Here is a 20,285-nt window from a genome sequence, read left to right as displayed (position 1 = left end):
AAAATACAATGATATAATTTAACCTGCTTCTCTTGACTGTTTGGAAAAGGTTAAACTTATAAAATATACACAAATTTCTGGTTCATTACTAGTCAGCTTATCACATGTCTACAGGGACGTTATGATATGAATTTAAACTAGAATTTCAGAGTTGAGTGAAATTTCACTTCTTGTTTGTTCCAGACAGACTCAGTATAGACTTTATAACATTACAGAAGAGTTTTGGGTAAGGCATTTTAAAGGTTTTCATCCAAATTTCTTAATATGACATTGATTGAACTTGACTAGCTATGGAGTTTAGTGCACTTGACCATTCACTGTTCAAGATCATCACATTAACTTTATCTGTAAAAATAAATAGAGTAGTATATTATTATGATTTAAAATTTCTAGAAAATATGTGTTCCATTGCACAGCTAGAAAAAGAAAGGTTTCTTTGCAAATGCAGCATATATATGTGCATGTGTGTCTGTTAAAGAAACTAGTATTGAAATACAAGTTTGTATAACATTAGAATCATACCTGCCTGTCATTTGTGCTCCACACAACTTGGGTAGATACAAAACAAAAATAAAAACAAACAAGAAACACTTGTTGTCCTATTCTGACTATTGTAGCAATAAAAGTGAAAGAAAAGTCATCTTCAAATCTGAAGAAAGGTAGTATGCAGATTGTGAAAAATCCCTCAATGGTCCCATTTTCTACACAGCTTTCTGCCCAGTGTTTAATCCTATTTTCAAATGGAATTGTTGATGTTAAAAATATATAATTTAAAGGAAGTGGGAAGGCCACTTGGTCTGTTGTCTCCCAAATGCATTAAAAATGTCTCCTTGGTAAGACACATTGAAGAAACATATAAATTACAAGGCTCGTGAGAGCCACTATTGAAAAATACTGTGCCATATCTTCAGGTGATGTTTAAGACAATTACTGGAGGTAACTACTACCCACTTTCCTTTCAGAATCATTTCAAAGGATCAGCTAAAAATGCTGTTAACTCTAAGAGACTCAATCTGTCAAAAGGTATTAAAGTGACATACCATTAATGCTAGTTCAACCTAAAAAATCATCCTGTAATGAAATGCTTTATATAAACTCAGGAAAGGTAGAAAACTCACAGTTCTATTCTACATTAGCCAGTATGTGAGATCCATAGTGGTGAGATATAGAAATGATAATTTGACTCCCTGCAGTGGCTTAGTAATGGCCCCTTAATACTTATCCACAGATGTGTTTGCTTTTGTGAACATGTCTTAGAGACCTAGAAATGACATTTCACCAAAATGGAGGATTTGGAAGAAGATGTGAGTAAAAAGAAGGGAAATTTCTTTTCCTTGCCCATCTCCCAACATTTCTTCTAGTGCATAAAAACATAGACATCAACATACACACACACACACAGACACACACTTTGAACTGAGGCATGTCTATAAAGAGCATTTTTAAAGTGGTGTGTGTGTGTGTTTTCAAAATGAGAGCACCAAACGCTGAACCAGTACTACTGTCCTCATACTTGGGATAGTCATATCCTCCATTCCTGGGCGTCAAGCCTTTAGTTTGGAGGAAAAGATTAGATGATATTGACATGACTACAAATGAGGACCAAAGGAGACCAAAGTGTCACAATATTTTACATCCTTCTGAAATTTGATAATGAAGCACCGTCTGACTTTACAAAGGTCAAGCCAGGAGAAAATAAAAGCTAGCCTGCTCTCTCAATGATTTATAATTTGACCAAATTCAGTCTTTATCTGATCAAATTATTTGATCCCCACTCAGAGGCATACATCATGAAGGAGTTTTTAGGTAAAGAATATGACGGAGGGAATTTTCTCTTTATCCCACACAAAAGTCAGAAATAAAAGGGAATCTTCTTCAGGAGCAGAAACTTCATGACCCAAGGATCTTAATATCTCAGTTCTCAAATCATAGATAGCTCTACACATAGGCAGGGAGGATGATCATTGAGAAAACGTTATTTAAAGAATGCTTTAACACCTTGGACTTGTTTCCCCATTGCCCATCTTGTCTCCATCTTTCCTCCTTCCTGCCTTGACATTTCCCTTCATTAGGTAGGCACTTAGTCTCTAGAAGTTTGCTATTGAATATGCTGCCTGGGAGATATTTCTGACATTTGCTTCAAGGGCAGATTGGTTCATTAGCTTATCTAGCTAACACCTGTGTCCCTGATATGATAAAATACAGTTAAATTTCATTGAAGAAAGAGAAAATACATGTCAAATGGATATCATCATTATCATTTTGACTTTCATAAAATTGTGTTCAAATATGCCTATTGTCTCACTCTAATTTATGTTTCCAACTTATTTTCCACACTTCCTTTCCATGTTGCATTCACTGGCCTCTGACTCTTCCTCGTATAGACCTGACACTTTTCCACACCTGTGACTGCTCATTCTCTTTCCGAAGCCCACACAAATGTCACATCCTTGATAATGTGTCCATTGGTAGATGAGATCGCTTGAGACAACTATATACAGCAAAGATTTTTAGCTCCAATGAGCAGTTATGAGCCACTGAGCAGTACTAAAGTTGGAATGTGCATAAGAATCACCTTGCCAATAATGGAGATTTTTGTGGACCCATCCCCAAAGATTCGGATTTGGTAGTTCTATAACCACCCAGAATACGCAATGTTAATAAGTTCACCAGGTGATTTTAACACAAGTGAGTCCAGGACCTCTTTGAGAGAAACTGCTCTAAAAACATCTCCTTTTTTAAAATTTCTAGAAAATGGTTTTCAAAACAAAAATGCCATTAAAATTATTATTAAATCTCAGAGATTACATTCCACAAGAATTAGATTACAGACATGTTTACCTCCTACCTCCCTAGCTGGATTCAAAGTATTTATATGGAAGATAGCTAAATGTGGGTTAATGAAATTGCTATTATTAATCACTTTTTGAAAAAATTCAGGAATCCCAAGAACATGATATAATTTGCATCACTTTTGTACTGCCTCTACCAGCTCTGTAGTTAAAGAGTAACAAAACAACTGTTTATGAAAAGGGTAGGTTTAAGGTGGAAATAATTATTTTGCAAAACTCAGGAAACAGGATAAGAGCCTGCAAACTGTGCTCTTCCAACTGGAGAATCCTGTATTTGTAATAAATTCCTTGTGCTCTGGATGAGTTCTGCATTTTCAATGAGGTTAACTTGGCAACATTCTAGTTGATTTTAATAAAAATAGCTGCTTTGAGGACAGGGAGCTGAGGTTGCCAAATTTACAGCTGCCTTGCACAATTACTCTTACACCTCCTTCAGGGCTACTTAGAACCAGTAAGCAAATTAAGTGTATCGATTGCAATTTTGTTGGACTAACCCCCCCCCTCCTTTTTTTCTTAGGGAATAAACTTGATTCCTTTCAGTATGTGTCTGTTCAGAGTGATCTCTTTTCCTTTCAGCCATAACACAAAGACAACATCATGGCTGGATCCACGACTTGCGAAAAAGGCTAAACCTCCAGAAGAGTGCAAAGAAAATGGTAGGTTATTAAGTTTTTATGGTGTTTTGGCATTGCACTTCTAGAATGTTTGTGTTTCTTAAAAGAGGGTCTCACCTAAAGAAGCAATAATCTAGTTGAAGCAGTTTTAAAGATGTAATATTAAATGCTCAGAGAGGAGAGAGAATGGACTCGGCGTTTCAGCACTGCCATGTGGTTTCCTTTTTCTGAGGAGGCTGTGCTGGATCTCACGTCTCTGTCATCTCTGCCGGTTCTGTCTGACTCCTGGCCTGACTTTCCACCACCTACTAAGGACTTTTTGTTTGCAGTATGCTTCTCTGAGGACTCTGATCTTTCCATTGGAATTAAATATGATATGTAGAGAAACAGTATTATGAAACTATAAATGTTTGTGTTTTGAAACATAATATTCTGCTAGTTATTAAGGAATCGGTGAAATGAAGATCTATACATATGGCTCCTTTCCTTTCATCAGACATTTAAATAAAAATAATTAATTTCATGAATGTGCTGGGTTATCCTTAGTATTTTCCAGTTCCCATTAATTTGCTTAAAAATTGACTGTTTCCATGTATGTGAAGAATTTTTTAAAACACTTTTGAGGATTAGATGAATGTAAACCTTGTTTCCAAAATAGGAAATTACACAGATGAAGCCTGTTACTGAAGATAATTATAATTTTTTAAAATATAGAGTGTAATGTTAAAAGACAAGTTTATAACTTGTCTAAAATGATAAATAGCATACTCTCCTGATGATTTATTATTTCACAGCGTTTAACAAATCAGATTACTAGACGCTTATTCAGAGGCATCTCTCACACTGAAGAATTCTTAAAAGCAGAAAAAGTGATGAGAGGTATTTATACTTTTTAAAAAGTCTTTTAAAAGTCAACTTTTTAAAAAAGTCTTTAATTCCAAAAATCCTATTGTTTTAACAGCAATTCTGGCTTTCTCAAATAGTACCTAGAAAATATTATGTATTCCTATGTTATAAGGGAAATGTTCACAAGCTAGTTATACTGAGTTAAATTTAAAAAATGGGAGTATACAATTTATATCTGCACATTTGAATGCATAAATGTCCAGTTTCTAAACACTATCTACATATAATTGTATATTCATAGCTATATCTGCCATCTATATAATGGTACAATGTATGTGCTCGAATTCCATAAAGTTATTACATCGCCTGGACTTTTGGGCACAATTAGGTTACATTTCACTGACAATATAAAGACCTGTTGCAGTGATAGGTTATAAATTAAAATGAGTTGATCTATTATACCTGTGAGTTATGATTTATTTGTGCCACAGATGTGAAAGCTTAGTATATACTAATTAAAATAAATTTGATGTTTTTGCAGTTTGGTGACATTGAACTTCTCAGCTATCTTGTTCCTTTGGGTTGTTCTTTTCAGCATAAAAGTCTATTAAAGCCAAATTTTAAAATTCTGGGAGCAATGTAGGCGTAACATATTGCATAATTCTAATATTTCTGTGTTATTGGTTTTTCCCACATTGACACTTGTCTGTCTTCTCAGGATGGTAGATTCCTGAAATATGATGTGAGTCACATGACATTGATAAACAAGTTTCAGAATACAATCTTATAGCTCAGAATGATTTATAACTGGTCAATTGCTATTTGTTTTCATTTCCTACAAAATGAATAATTCATAGATTTTATTTATTTTATTATTGGGATGTTTTACAATGGAAACTAGCGTCTACTTAGTTACAATGCTATATACTCCAAACATATATTTTAAGTTTTCTTGTCAAGAGAAGTGCTTTTAGATAACACTGTTACTTCTGTTTTATTTTTCTTTTCTTTAAATCACATAGATTAAAATTGCTTGTTTAAAATGTTGGCTATTAATAGATTGATGTTGAGTCTGCTAGTTAAGTCAGGCTTCTTTATAAGTATCCCAGCTCAACTCAGATCAAATAAAGTTAGTAGAATAATTTTCTGAATGCTGGAGTGTGTGTAAAATGTATATTAAAATTTTGTAGAAGCTCAAGATGATGATATCTTTCTCCAGCAAAGATTTATCTTTATTCTGCTGGGGAAATGGAGTGGAAGGCTAAGTGTATCTCAGTCCAGTATGGAGCTGAGCCAACAGGAGATTGGGTTGAATTTTGGGAAAATGCCATCTGTCTCTGGTTTGCTCTTGTTCTTAGGGTGTTTGCCCACCCACCCAGGATTTTAACTAAGGTCTATTGCAGGTCAGCAAACATATACTGTAAAGAGTCAGGAAGTAAATAGATAAAGCTTTGCAGGTCATTCAGTCTCTTTGCAACCACTCACTGTTGTGCAAAAGTGGCCAAAGTCAATTTGTAAATAAAGAGCTTGAATATATTCTGATACAGCTTTGTTTATGGACACAGAAATTAGAGATTCATGTATTTTCACATAACAAAATATTGATATTTATTTTTTTCTCAACCATTTAAAAATGTTTAAACTGTTATTAGCTTGTGGACCATACCAAAAATAATGGCAGGCTGGATTTGGTCCCCAGGACAAACTCTGGCCTAGTATGTTCATGTGGAGGCTGCCCAGTGGCAGGTCTTGAACACCAATATTTTAAAAGTGCTTTTCTTCTCAGTAGTGCAAGACTGTCAAAAAATTTATGTTGTTTTTCAGGGGGTTTAGCTTAGTTTTTTGCCTCCAGACCTTGTAGCTTCAGAATTTGACAAATGTCACCATGAGATAAATGGCCGTGTGTTTGAGATCTCTCAGGTCTATTTTGTCACTTCAGTCCCTCAAGTTTCCTCAATTCAGTGATGGTTTCTCTAACCCCCAGCAGTGGTGTTCTTCCTAGGCCAAGTCTGGATTTTTGCCAAAGCCCAGAATCAACAAAATCAGCTGTAAAATCTTCCCTCACCTCTCCAGGTTTCTTTCCTATTCAGAGTCTTTTCCTGTTATTTCAGCAGTTCTTTGATCCCTTTAACTGCTCACTTTTTATATTTTACATAGATTTGCTATGTGTTCTCATAGGTTTTTACCTGTTCACTCCACCCAATAGTGCATTAATTTTTAAATTGCACATTTTAAGCATTACTTGTTTGCATACCATAAAATCTTTATTAGTATTACAATTTATATTTTATTAATCATTCAAGATTAAATGTCTAATTACTAAGAAATACCTTATGTTGTATATGTGTGCCTATGATTATGAAGGTACATGTGCATGTGTGTATCTGTAGATATGGATCCATAAATATATGCTTCAAATATGTTTACATAGGTGCATAAAGTTAATTCCTTAGTCAAATATAATAAGAGGAGACAAGTGAAAAAGAGATGGAAGAAGGTATCAACTGATATAAATTATTCTTGGGCTAGAGAATAAAACTAACAGATGTTTTCTCATTGGTATCAAGGAGGAAAAGGGAACATGGATGGCTCAGTACAACTATATATTAAACAACTGCATATTCTATTGACACTAAAGCACTTATTTTACTTTTTTATTTGAAGGATAATACTACTACTAAACATAAAAACATACTTCCTTCTCTCACAACATGGTTGAAAATACTGAAATTATTGTGTTCTATGTGTTTGTCATAGCTCTGTGCATTTTAGGGATTTTAGCACATCTACATGGCAGAAAAATGTCTCCACCCACTACTGGATTCTAATATTAGTATTTGGGGGAGTGCTGTTTAGCAAACCAATATAGTCATTTAAAAAATGCCACAGAAAGAGCAGTTAACTATTAAACAATTTGGATGCAAGTTTGGTTGAACTGTGTATAAAGCACCATCATATTTGTCCAGCTCTCAGAATCAGCACCACAGGGTTTGTCCCAGACATTTCCAATCACAAACCCCCAATGGTGGAAGATTCCTCAAAAATTATGAACTTCTAATTAATATCAAAAGTGATTCAAGCCAAGTAGGATTAATATTTCCTTAAAGTTTAAATGTAATTAAAAGCAGTAGGACCATAGTATTGTACTCAGGAGAGCAAATTGTGTAGGATTTGTAGTCAGAGAAAACTTTACTCAGAACCCAAATCTGTGGGCTCTTGGGCAAGGAAATGAACCTCTTGGGTGCCTAGGTTTCCTTACTGTAAAATGGGAATAATACTTATTTCATGCTGCACCATAGGCTCTAAATAACTATTCCTTTCCTTTCCTTCTGGTATGCTCTGAACTGACAAATTAACCTCATAGAAGACAAGGAGGAAGAAATTCAGAATAGTTGGCCTACAGCCTTGAACTACTGTTGGGTGTCTTGGACAGATGGAAAAGAACAAGCCCATGTGGGCTAAAATTATCCAGCTAGTTAATTCCAGCCTAATATTAATAGATTGGAGATTTTCACCCTTTATTCTGTTAAACTGGCTCTAAATTTTCACAAAGTTAATAATTACAGCTACACAAACTTGTTGGCTTCATTTCTGTATTCTATATCAATTGTAATGAGTTTTTTCATTTTACTACAGAGAAAATTATGCAATCTTAACCCATTTACCTACATGACAACTGCATTCATCTGACCTTAACGGGAGCTTTGAACCATTACTTAATCTATCATTAAAAATAACCATGTTCAAAATGAACATGAGCAAACACAGCATAATGTTTTGTAATATTTATTAAATGGATTTTTTTCAAGAGAAGGAGAATGTTTTTCTAAAATAATAGAAAATGCTAATTAGTTTTAGGTTGTTTCATTTTTTATTGAACTTATTGGGGTGACACTAATAAAATTATACAGGTCTCAAGTGCACAATCCCTCAACACATGATCTGTACACTGTATTGTGTGTTCACCGCCCTAGTCCAGTATCCTTCCATCATCATTTATCCCCCCTTTACCTTCTTCCACCTCCTCTAACTCTCTTTCCTTAATCACCATACTATTGTCTGTGTCTATAAGTTTTGGCATTTTTTTGCGCAGTCCTTCACCTTTTTCACCCAGTTCCCCAACTCCCCTCCTGGACACTGACAGATGTCAGTCTGTTCTCTATATCTGTGTCTGTTTCTCATTTGATTGTTTATTTTGTTCATTAGATTCCACATATAAGTGAAATAATATGGTATTTGTTTTTCTCTGGCTAGCTTATTTCACTTAGCATATTGTAAGATTTCCTTTTTTTTTTTTTTTTTTCATGGCAGAGTAGTAGTACCGCAGCTTCTTTATCCACTCACCTATTGATGGGCACTTGGACTGCTCCCAGATTTTGGCTGTTGTAAATAATGCTTCAGTGAAACGGGTGCATATACTCTTTTGAATCAGTGTTTTGGGTTACTTCAGATATATTCTCAGAAGTGAAATAACTGGGTGATAAGGCAGCTCCATTTTTAAAATTTGAGGAAGGTTTATACTGTTTTTCACAGTGGCTGCACCAATTGACATTTCCACCAACGATACAGAAGGGTTTTCTTTTCTCTACACCCTCACCAACACTTGTGTTCCTTGATTTGTTTTTTAAATATATCTTTATTGATTTCAGAGAGAGGAAAGGAGAGGGAGAGAGAGAGCTAGAAACATCAATGATGAAAGAGTCATTGATCGGCTGCAGCCCGCAACCCTGGCATGTGCCCTGACCAGGAATCGAACCCTGATCGCCTGGATCCTAGGTCGACGCTTAACCGCTGAGCTACACCCTGCCGGGCCCTTGATTTCTTGATGGCAGCCATTCTGACAGGTGTGAGGTGATACCTCATTGTGGTTTTAATTTGCATCTCTCTGATGATTAGTGACATTGAGCATCTTTTCATATGTCTATCAACAAACAATCTGTGTGTGCTCTTTGAAGAAGTGTCTATTCAGATGATTTTTCCATTTTTTAATGGGGTGGTTTTTTCGGTGTTGAGTTTTATAAGTTCTTTATCAATTTTGGATATTAACCCCTATCAGATGTATCATTGATGAATATGTTCTCCCATTCAATGGGTTGCCTTTTCATTTTGTTGATTGTTTCCTCTGCTATGCAAAAACTTTTTAGTTTGATGTAGTCCCATTTATTTATTTTTCTTCTGTTTCCCTTTCCCCTAGGAGATATGTCAGGAAAAATACTGCTACGAGAAATGTCCAAGATTTTGCTATGTTTTCTTCTAGGATTTTTATCGTTTCAAGTGTAATAGTTAAGTCTTTAATCCACTTTGAGTTTATTCTTGTGTACGGTGTAAGTTAGTGATCTACTTTCATTTTTTTGCACTTATCTACCCAATTTTACCTCAACATCATTTATCGACTAGAATGTCTCTAACCCATTGTATACTCTTGCCTCCTTTGTCATATATTAATTGACCATAAAGGTGTAAATTTATTTCTGGGCTCTCTAGTCTGTTCCAATGACCTATATGTCTCTTTTTATGCCATTATCATGCTGTTTTGATTGCTATGGCCTTGTAGTACATCAGGTACTGTGATTCCTCCAACTTTGTTCTACTTTCTTAATATTGCTGTGGTTATTTGGGGTCTTTTGTGGTTCCATATAAATTTTTGGAATATTTGTTCTCGTTCTGTGAAATACTCCATTGTTATCTTGATAGGAATTGTGTTGAATCTATAGATTGCTTTGAGTAGTATAGACATTTTAATAATGTTAATTCTTCCTATCCACAAATATAATATATATTTCTACTTACTTGCATATTTTTCTGTTTCTTCAGTAACACACACCTTTGAAAATGCATACTTTTATTTTCATAGTTCGGATTCTGTTTGTGGGACTTGGTGTATTTACCCTTAAATAGGGACTTTGGCCTCTTTTCTCACTAAATTTGTATTGATAATGATATTGTATTGATACTCTATTATCTCGAGATTAAACATGGCAAAATTAATTTCCCCTTTGAATATTTGTTTTTCTAATATAATAAACTTGATAAGATTATGTCTGTGTAAAACTTTAAAATTTTTCCACTAGACAGAATTTATAAAAACACTAAGCATATTAACTATTCAAGTACTAAAACTTTAAAATTGGAAAGATTCATTTATGTGTTAATATAGATTGCCTATGTTTAAGTATTATGAACAAATTTGAATGTCATTTTTTTTCTATACAGATATTTTGGGTGTTTTTGTCTTAAAAATGAAAAATTTTTATATATTTGAATAGAAACAGTTCTTTCATTAAGCGACAATTATTAGTCATGATTTTCAATAACAGCACTTTTTGTTATGCTTCATCCAATAATATAGCATTCTTTCAAGTATTTTCAGCTCAAGAGTACTAGGAAATATCAACTTTTTAGGAATATAAATTTTTGGAAGAGGATAATAAAATTAATTCAAAATATATCATATAGGATGGATACCCCACTATTGCATACTGCTAACGAATTCTGAGTTGCTTATGGCTGGCATCTGTTCTGATTGGTTGGTACCCAAACCATAAAAGTTGCTAATATTATGAATATCTTCCCAGCACTTGTTGTTTATGTAGCTCCCATTTAAACTGTTAATATTTGCGGTAGCCATAAAGTAGTGCCTGGGTAAGGATTTTGAAATTTTTTCCTTCTTTAGCTCTTAATTGCTCAAGTTACTTTTATGTTTAGGAATGAATTTGCCTTGTTTTTACTCCTTAATACATACAAGTCTAAAAATAATGTTGACATCATTGACTCTGTTCTGCAGGGTAGTAAAATCATTTCAAAATTTTTGAAATATGACTTTTTAATTTTATTTTATTTTGAAATAAGTATAAATTCACAGGAAATAAAGGAATGTACAGGGAGGCCTCAAACAGCCCTCACAAAGCCTCTCCCAGTATTGACATTTTAAATAAATATAATACAATATCAAAATCAGGAAACTGACATTGGTACAATTCAAAGACTTTATTCAAATTCCTCTAGCTTTACAAGTACTCCAGTGTATATGTATGTGTGTGTGTATGTGTATGCACTTCCATGAAATTATATCACATATGTAGTTCCACATGACTATGACCACAATCCAGATGCAGAACTGTTCCATTACTAGAAGGCTTTCTCATGCTACCAATGCTTCTCCTTGCCATATGCTTCTCCTTCTTCTGCACAGCCCCTGACCTTTAACAACCACTAGCCTGTTCTCCATTTCAATTAGTTTGTTATTTTAAAATTTTTATAAAAGTGCAATTATACAGATTGGGGCAAAAAGTAGGTTTACAGTTGTTCATATGGAAAATAATACAATAATTAATAAATAGTAACATAAGAATAAATTCTGTGTTTCATGGACTCAAAACTGTAAACCTACTTTTGCCTACCTTGTATAGTGCCTAAACTGTTGAGATTGTGTTTTCCACTCAATTTAATCAAATTGAAATTTATTCAAGTGTATATATCAATGGTTTGCTACTTTTTATGTACCATTGTTTATTTAAATATGTACCCATTGAAAGATATTTGGGTTGTTTCCCATTTTTAGCTACTACAAATAAAACTGCTCATACATTTGTATACAGGTTTTGTGATGAACATATATTTTATTCGTTAATAATAAGTGCCCAAGTGTACAATTTCTAGGTTAAATAAAAAGTGCATTTTTAGTTTTAGAATAAACTGCCAAACTATTTTCCATGCTGGCCGTACCCTTTTACATTTCCACTAGCAATAAACCAGTCATCTAGTTACTCTGCATCTTTGCTAGCATTTAGTGTTATGATCATTTTTTATTTTAACCATTCTGATAGATATGGTATAATGATATTGTGGTTTTAATTTATATTTCCCCAATAGTTAATGATATTGGACATCTTTTCATGTGATCGTTTCCATTTGTATATCCTGCTGAGTAACATATCTGATCATGTCTTTGACCCAATTTTAAATTAGACTGTTTTTTATAATTCAGTTGTGAGAGTTTTTACATATTCTAGATATAAGTTCCTTTATCAGATATGTTGTTTAGAAACATTATCTCCCCGTCTGTAATTAGTTTTCTTCATTATCCTTAGCAAGGTCTTTGTGGAAACAAAATGTTTCAATTTTGATGAAGTTCAATTTATGAATTTTTTCTTTCATGAATCATGCTTTCAATATCAAGTCTAAGAACTCTTCACGTAGTCCTAGATGCCAAATATTTCTCATGTATTTTTGAAGCTGTGTAATTTTACATTTCATATTTAAGTTTGTGATCTATTTTGAATTAATTTTTATATAAAGTGTAAGGTTTAGGTTGAAGTTCAGTTTTTCCCCTGTGGATATCTAATTGCTCCAGCACTATTTCTTGAAAAGGCCACGCATCTTCCATTAAATTGTGTGTGCACCTTTGTCATAAATCAGTTGGGTTCCATTGATCTATGTTTTTGTCTGTGTGCCAGTACCACTGTGTCTTGACTACTGCAGTTATATAGTAAGCACTAATATTAGGTAGACTGATACTTCATAGTTTATTTTTTAAGATAGATAGGTGTTTGAATTAATCAAGAAGATATAATAATTCAAAAGTTGTATACACTTAATATAACCTCAAGTTATATGGAGAGAAAAATGACTATCTTAAGAAAGAATTTTTCACCCAGCCAGGCGTGGCTCAGCAGTTGAGCATCAACCTAGGATCCAGGAGATCATGGTTCGATCCCCAGTCAGGGCATATGCCTGGGTTGTGGGCTCGATCCTTAGTTGGGGGCGTGCAGGAAGCAGCCAATTGATGACGACTCTCATCATCGATGTTTCAACTCTCCCCCTCTCCCTTCCTCTCTCTGAAATCAATAAAAAAATATATTTTTTAAAAATTGGAAAAAGAATTTTTCTTTAAGCCTTTTTTCAAATGTCTCTTGGCCATCTATATATCCAGTTTGGAGAAGTATCTATTTAGGTCCTTTGCCCATTTTTTAATTGGATTGTTTTTTCTTCCTTTTGTTAAGTTGTATAAGTTCCTTATATATTTTGGATATTAACCCCTTATCAGAAGTATTTTTGATGAATATGTTCTCCCACACAGTGGGCTCCCTTTTCATTTTCTTGATGGTTTCTTTTGCTATGCAGAAGCTTTTATTGTGACGTAGTGCCATTTGTTTATTGTCTCTTTTGTTTCCCTTGCCCTAAGAAATGTATTGGCAAACATATTGCTATGAGAAATGTCTAAGAGTTTTCTGCCTATGATTTCTTCTAGGATTTTTATGGTTTCACCACTTACATTTAAGTCTTTTATCCATTTTGAGTTTATTCTTGTGTATGGTGTAAGCTGGTGGTCTAGTTTCATTTTTTTGCATGTACCTGTCCAAATTTCCCAACACCACTTATTGAAGAAACTGTCTGTACTCCATTGTATGCTCTTGCCTCCTTTGTCAAATATTAAATTGACCATAATGGCATGGGTTGATTTCTGGGGTCTCTGTTCTGTTCCACTGATCTGTATGTCTGTTCTTGTGCCAGTACCAGGCGGTTCTGAGTACAGTGGCTTTGTAGTATAACTTGATTTCGGGTATTGTGATCCCTCCAACTTTGTTCTTTCTTAAGATTGCTGTGGATATAGGGGTCTGTTTTTAGTCCCATATAAATTTTTGGATTATTTGTTCTAGATCTGTGAAATATGCTGTTGGTATTTTAACAGGGACTGCATTGAATCCATAGATTGCTTTAGTATGGACATTTCAATGATGTTGATTCTTCCAATCCATGAACATAGTATATCCTTCCACTTGTTTGTATCTTCCTCTATCTCTTTTTGCAACTTCTTGTAGTTTTCAGAGCACAGGTTTTTACTTCCTTGGTTAAGGTTATTCCTAAGAATCTTAGTTTTTTTGTTGCAATGGTAAACAAGATTGTTTTTTTAGTTTCTTTTTCTGAAAGTTCATTATTGGTGTATAAAAATGCCATTGATTTTTGGGTGTTGATTGTGTATTCTGCTACATTGACAAATTCATTTATTAAATCTAGTAGTTTCTTGGTGGAATCTATGTACAATATCATGTCATCTGCAAATTATGGCAGTTTTACTTCCTCCTTTACAATTTGGATACCTTTTATGTTTTCTGCCCATCTGATCACCATGACTAGGGCTTCCAGTACTATGTTAAATAAGAGGGGTGAAAGTGGACACCCCTATCTTCTTCCTGTTCTTAGGGGAAATGGTTTCAGTTTTTGTCCATTAAGTATGATGTTCAAAGTCATTAATCATCAGAGAGATGCAAATTAACATGACAATGAGGTATCACCTCACACCTCTCAGAATGGCTACCATCAACAAATGACAAATGCTGGCCAAGAAATGGAGAAAAGGAAAGCCTAGTACACTGCTGGTGGGAATGCAGACTGGTGCCGCCACTATGGAAAACAGTATGGAGTTTCCTCAGAAAACTAAAAATTGAGCTGCCATTTGACCCAGTGATCCCACTTGTAGGAATATATCCTAAGAAACCCAAAACACCAATCAGAAAAAATATATGCACCCCTATGTTCATAGCAGCACAGTTTACAATAACTAAGATATGGAAACAGCCCAAGTGCCCATCAGCAGATGAGTGGATAAAAAACCGTAGTACATTTACACCATGGAATACTACGCAGATGTAAAAAAGAAAGATCTCTTACCCTTTGAGACATCACGGAAGGACCTGGAGAGTATTATGCTAAGCGAAATAAGCCAGGAGAACATTTAAGATTTACTCTTTAACAACTTTCCAGTATACAATACAGTCCTATTAACTATAGTCATCATGATGAACATTAGTTCTCCAGATATTATTCCTCCTATAACTGGAAGTTTTTACATTTTCACCAACATCTCCGTTTCCTCCCATCCCCAGCCCTACTATCAGTATTCTACTCTTTGTTTTTATGAGTTCAACTTTTTTAGATTCTACATGTTTTTGAGATCATATAGTATTTGTCTTTGTCTGTCTGACTTAGCATGCATGTTTTTGCAAATGGCAGGATTTCTTCTTTTTTATGGCTGAATAATATACATATATATGTAATATATGACATATTCTTTATTTATCCATCTTTGGACGCTTAGGTTGTTTCCATGTCTTAGCTATTGTGAATCAGACCACAGTGAAAATAGGAGTGCAGTTTTCTTCTAGGTAATGATTTAATTTCTTCAGCTATATATCCAGAAGTGGGAGTGTTGGATCATATGGTAGTTCTATTTTTAATTTTTGAGGAATCTCCATACCATTTTCCATAAGAGGCTGTACCAACTTACATTCCCACAAACACTGCATAAGTGTTTGTTTTTTCATGTCTTCACCAATACTGGATATCTCTTGCCTTTTTTAGGACAGCCATCCTAAAAGGTGTGCATTGATATCTCCTTGGGGTTTTGATTTGCATTCCTCTCATGATTACTGATGTTGAGCACCTTTTCATGTACCTGTTAATCATTTGTATATTTTCTTTCGGAAAAAAAAAGTTTATTCAAGTCCTTGCCCCATTTTTAATTGGATTATTTCTCTTTTATTTTGCTGTTGAGCTTATGAGTTCTTTATATATTTTGGATTTTAACCTCTTTTCTGATAATGGGACTTAAACCATAAAAACATAATATATATAGTTTGCAAATGTTTTCTGCCATTCCAGAGATTGCCTTTTCATTTTGTTGTTTGTTTTTTTCTGTGCAGAAGCTTTATAATTTGGTGTATCCCCACTTTTTCTCATGTTTGCTTTTACTTTGGTGTTATATCCAGAAAATCATTGCCAACATCAATGTCAAGGAGCATTCTCCATATGTATTCTTCTAGGAGTTCTATGGTTTCAGGTTTTACATGTAAGTCTTTAATCCCTTTCAGGTTAATTTTTTTTTGTTTTTATTTATTTTATTTTGCTTTATTTTATCCTCACTCAAGAATATTTTTTTATTGAATTTTTTTTTTTTTTTTTAGAGAGAGTGGAAGGGAGTGGGGGGAGAGAGAGAGAGAGAGAGATGGAGAGAGGGAGAAAGAAAGAGAGGGAGTGGGATCACTGGGTCAAAAGGCAGCTCCATTTCTAATTTTTTGAGGAACTTCCATACTGTTTTCCATAGTGGTTGCACCAGTCTGCATTCCCACCAGCAGTGTCCTAGGGTCCCCCTTTCTCCACACCCTCGCCAGCACATGTCATTTGTTGATTTGTTGATGGTAGCCATTCTGACAGGTGTGAAGTGATACCTCATTGTGGTTTTAATTTGCATCTCTCTAATGATTAGCGACATTGAGCATTTTCTCATGTGTCTCTTGGCCATCCGTATGTCCTCTTTGGAGAAGTGTTTATTCAAGTCCTTTGCCCATTTCTTAATTGGGTTGTTTGTCTTCCTCTTGCTGAGCACTATGAGTTCTTTGTACACTTTGGAAATTGGCCCCTTATCAGATACATCCTTGGCAAATATGTTTTCCCAGACCATGGGGTTCCTTTGTATTTTAAGGCAGTTTTCGTTTGCTGTGCAGAAGCTTTTTAGTTTGATGTAGTCCCATATGTTTATTTATTTTTTTCTTTTGTTTCTCTTGCCTTAGGAGATGTATCAGTGAAAAGTCAACTATGTGAGTTGTCTGTGACTTTACTGCCTATGTTTTCTTCCAGGATTTTTATGGTTTCGTGACTTACATTTAAGTCTTTTATCCATTTTGAGTTTATTTTTGTGTATGGTAAAAGTTGATGGTCTAGTTTCATTCTTTTGCATGTATCTGTTCAATTTTCCCAGCACCACTTATTGAAGAGACTGTGTTTACTCCATTGGATACTCTTGCTTCCTTTGCCAAATATTAACTGACCATAATGGTGTGGGTCTATTTCTGGGGTCTCTGTTCTGTTCCATTGATCTATATGCCTGTTTTTGTACCAATACCAGGCCGTTTTGATTACAGTGGCTTTGTAAGACAGTTTGAAGCCTGGTAATGTGATCCCTCCCACTCTGTTCTTTTTTCTCAAGTTGGCTGCAGCTTTTCGGGGTCCTTTTTGGTTCCATATAAATTTTCAAAATGTTTGTTGTAGGTCTGTGAAATATGCTGTTGGTATTTTAATAGGAATCACATTGAATTTATAAATTGCTTTGGGTAGTATGGACATTTTAATGACATTAATTCTTCCAATCCATGAGCATGGTATCTTCTTCCACTTGTTTAAATCTTCCTCTATTTCTTTTTTCAGTGTCACGTAGTTTTCCAAATACAGGTCTTTTACATCCTTGGTTAAGTTTATTCCTAGGTATCTTATTATTTTAGTTGCAACGGTAAATGGTATTGCTTTTTTAGTTTCTCTCTCTGAAAGTTCATTGTTGGTGTATAAGAATGCCATTGATTTCCGGATGTTGATTTTGTATCCAGCTACCTTGCCAAATTCATTTATCAAATCTAGTAGTACTTTGATGGAGTCTTTAGGGTTTTCTATGTACAATATCCTGTCATCCTACGAATCCTGAAACATTAATCAGAAAGAATATATGTACCCTGATGTTCATAGCAGCACAGTTTACAATAGCCAAGATCTGGAAACAGCCCAAGTGCCCATCAGTAGATGAGTGGATAAAAAAGCTGTGGGACATTTACACCATGGAATACTATGCAGCTGTAAATAAGAAGAATCTCGTACCCTTTGGGACAGTATGGATGGTCCTGGAGAATATTATGCTAAGTGAAATAAGCCAGGCAGCGAAAGACAAACATCACATGATCTTGCTTATACGTGAAATCTAAAGAACTTAATAAACTGATGAACAGAATAGATTCATTGACAAGGAAGCACAGACGAGACTGAGGAATGTCAGAGGGATAGAGGAGGGCGGGTGCGTGGAGGGGGAGAAAGTAACCAAAGAATTTATATGCATATATGCACAACCCAAGGACACGGACAATGGTGGGGAGAGGGACTAGAGAGGGGGAAGGGACAGGGTGGAACGGGTCATTGGGAAGAAAAAGGGACATCTGTAATATTTTAAACAAAAATAAAAAATAAAAATAAAAAAAGCAAGAGAGGGAGAGGGAGAGAGAAACATCAGTGTGAGACTGTTTGCCTGCTGCACACACCAAAACTGGGGCCAGGAACAAACCTGAAATCTAGGTATGTGCCCTTGACCAGGAATTGAACCAATGACCCTTAGGCCTGTAAGCCAATGCTCTAACAAATGAGCGATGCTGACCAGGGCTGTTTTTATTGATTTTAAAGAAAGAGAAAGGGCAAGTGAAAGAGAGCAAGAGGGAAACACCAATGTGAGAGAGAAACATCGATGAGTTGCCTCACATGTGACTGAGGATCAAGCCAGCAATCCTGGGCATGTGTCCTGACTTGGAATCATACTGACAACCCTTCAGTGCACAGGATGATACCCAACCAGTTGAGCCATATCAACCACAGGTCAAGTTAGTTTTTAAGAGTGGTGTAAGATAGACGTCCAATTTAATTTTTCTGAATATGAATATCTAGTTTTCCCAATACCATTTATTGAAGAAACAATTTTTTCCTTTTTACATATTCTTGGCTCCCTTATCAAACATTAATTGACCATAAAAACATGGATTTATTTTGAGCTCTTTATTCTATTCCATTTGTCTGTGTCTATTTTTATGCCAGTGCCATATGGTTTTGATTAATTTAGCTTTGTAATATAGTTTGAAATCAGGAAGTGTGACACTTCCAGCTTGTTATTTTTTTTCTGGATTTCTTTGGCTCTTTGGGGTCTTTTGTGGTTCTATATGAATTTTAGCATTATTTTTTATTTTGTGAAAAAGGCCATTGGAATTTTGATAATGTATTGAATCTATAGATGGTTTCAGGTAGCATGGACATTTTAACAACATTAATTCATTCAATTCATAAACATGGGGTGTATTTCCATATATATTTGTCATTTTCAATGTCTTTTATTATAGCTTACAGTTTTCATTACATAGATCTTTCACTTCCTTTATTTAATTAATTTTTATTTCTTTTTTAAAAAATACATATTTATTGAATTCAGAGATAGGAAGGGAGAGAGAGAGAGAGAGAGAAACATCAATGATGAGAAGGAATCATTGATTGGCTTCTCCTGCACTCCCTCTACTGGGGATCAAGTCCACAACCTGGGACTCAAACTGTGTCCTCCTGGTTCATAAGTTGATGCTAAACCACTAAGTCTAGCCAGCTGGGTCAATTTGTTTCTTAATATTTTATTGTTTTGATGTCACTGTAAATGGGAATATTTTCTTGTTTTATAGATAATTTATTAGTATTTAGAAATGCAACTGATTTTTATACGTTATTTTTTTATCCTGCAACTTTATTGAATTTGTTGATTGGTTCTAACAGCTTTTTATGGTGTCTTTAGGATTTTCTATATATAAGATTATATCATCTGCAAATAGAAATAATTTTACTTCGTTCTTTCTGATTTGGATGCCTTTTACTTATTTTATTTGCCTAATTCCTCTGGCTAGGACTTCTAGTACTATTTTAAATAAAATGGTGAGAATGGGTACCCTTGCCTTGTTCCTGATCTTAGAGGGGGAAAAAAATTCCTTCTTTTTCCATTGACCATGTTAGCTGTGGACTTGTCAAATATGGCTTTTATTATTTTGAAGTACTTAGCTTCTATACCCAATTTGTTGAGACTTTTTATTATGAAAGGATGTTTATAATAAATGCTTTTTGTGCATCTATTTAGATGATCATATTTTTTATCTTTCATTCTATTAGTGTGGTGTATCAGATTTATTGATTTACATATGTTGAACCATCCTTGCATCCCAGTGATAAATCCCACTTGATCATAATGTATCAACTTTTTAATATGCTGCTGAATTCAGTTTGCTAGTAGTTTGTTGAGAATTTTTCAGTCTAACTTTATCAGGGATGGCCTGTAATCTTCTTTTGATGTAGTGTCTTTATCTGACTTTAATATCAGGGTAATGCTGATCTCATAAAATGACTTTGGGAGTATTCC

General features: G+C 34.6%; 1 protein-coding gene across 4 annotated transcripts in view; it reads left to right on the top strand.

Moving 5' to 3' along the window:
- MAGI2 (membrane associated guanylate kinase, WW and PDZ domain containing 2) overlaps window positions 1–20,285 on the top strand; it is a 1,283,361-nt gene that overhangs the window by 851,155 nt on the left and 411,921 nt on the right. For all 4 annotated transcript variants that reach the window (XM_081147187.1, XM_081147188.1, XM_081147190.1 and 1 more), the window contains one exon: window positions 3,429–3,508. In XM_081147187.1, the coding sequence (XP_081003313.1) occupies window positions 3,429–3,508 (80 nt within the window). The remainder of the gene's footprint in view (window positions 1–3,428; window positions 3,509–20,285) is intronic.

Source organism: Miniopterus schreibersii (genome assembly GCF_964146895.1).
Source record: "Miniopterus schreibersii genome assembly, chromosome: 9".
In the NCBI taxonomy this organism is placed as follows: Eukaryota; Metazoa; Chordata; class Mammalia; order Chiroptera; family Miniopteridae; genus Miniopterus; species Miniopterus schreibersii.
Note: the sequence above shows the minus strand (reverse complement) of the source record. Positions and strands in the feature narration are given on the sequence as shown.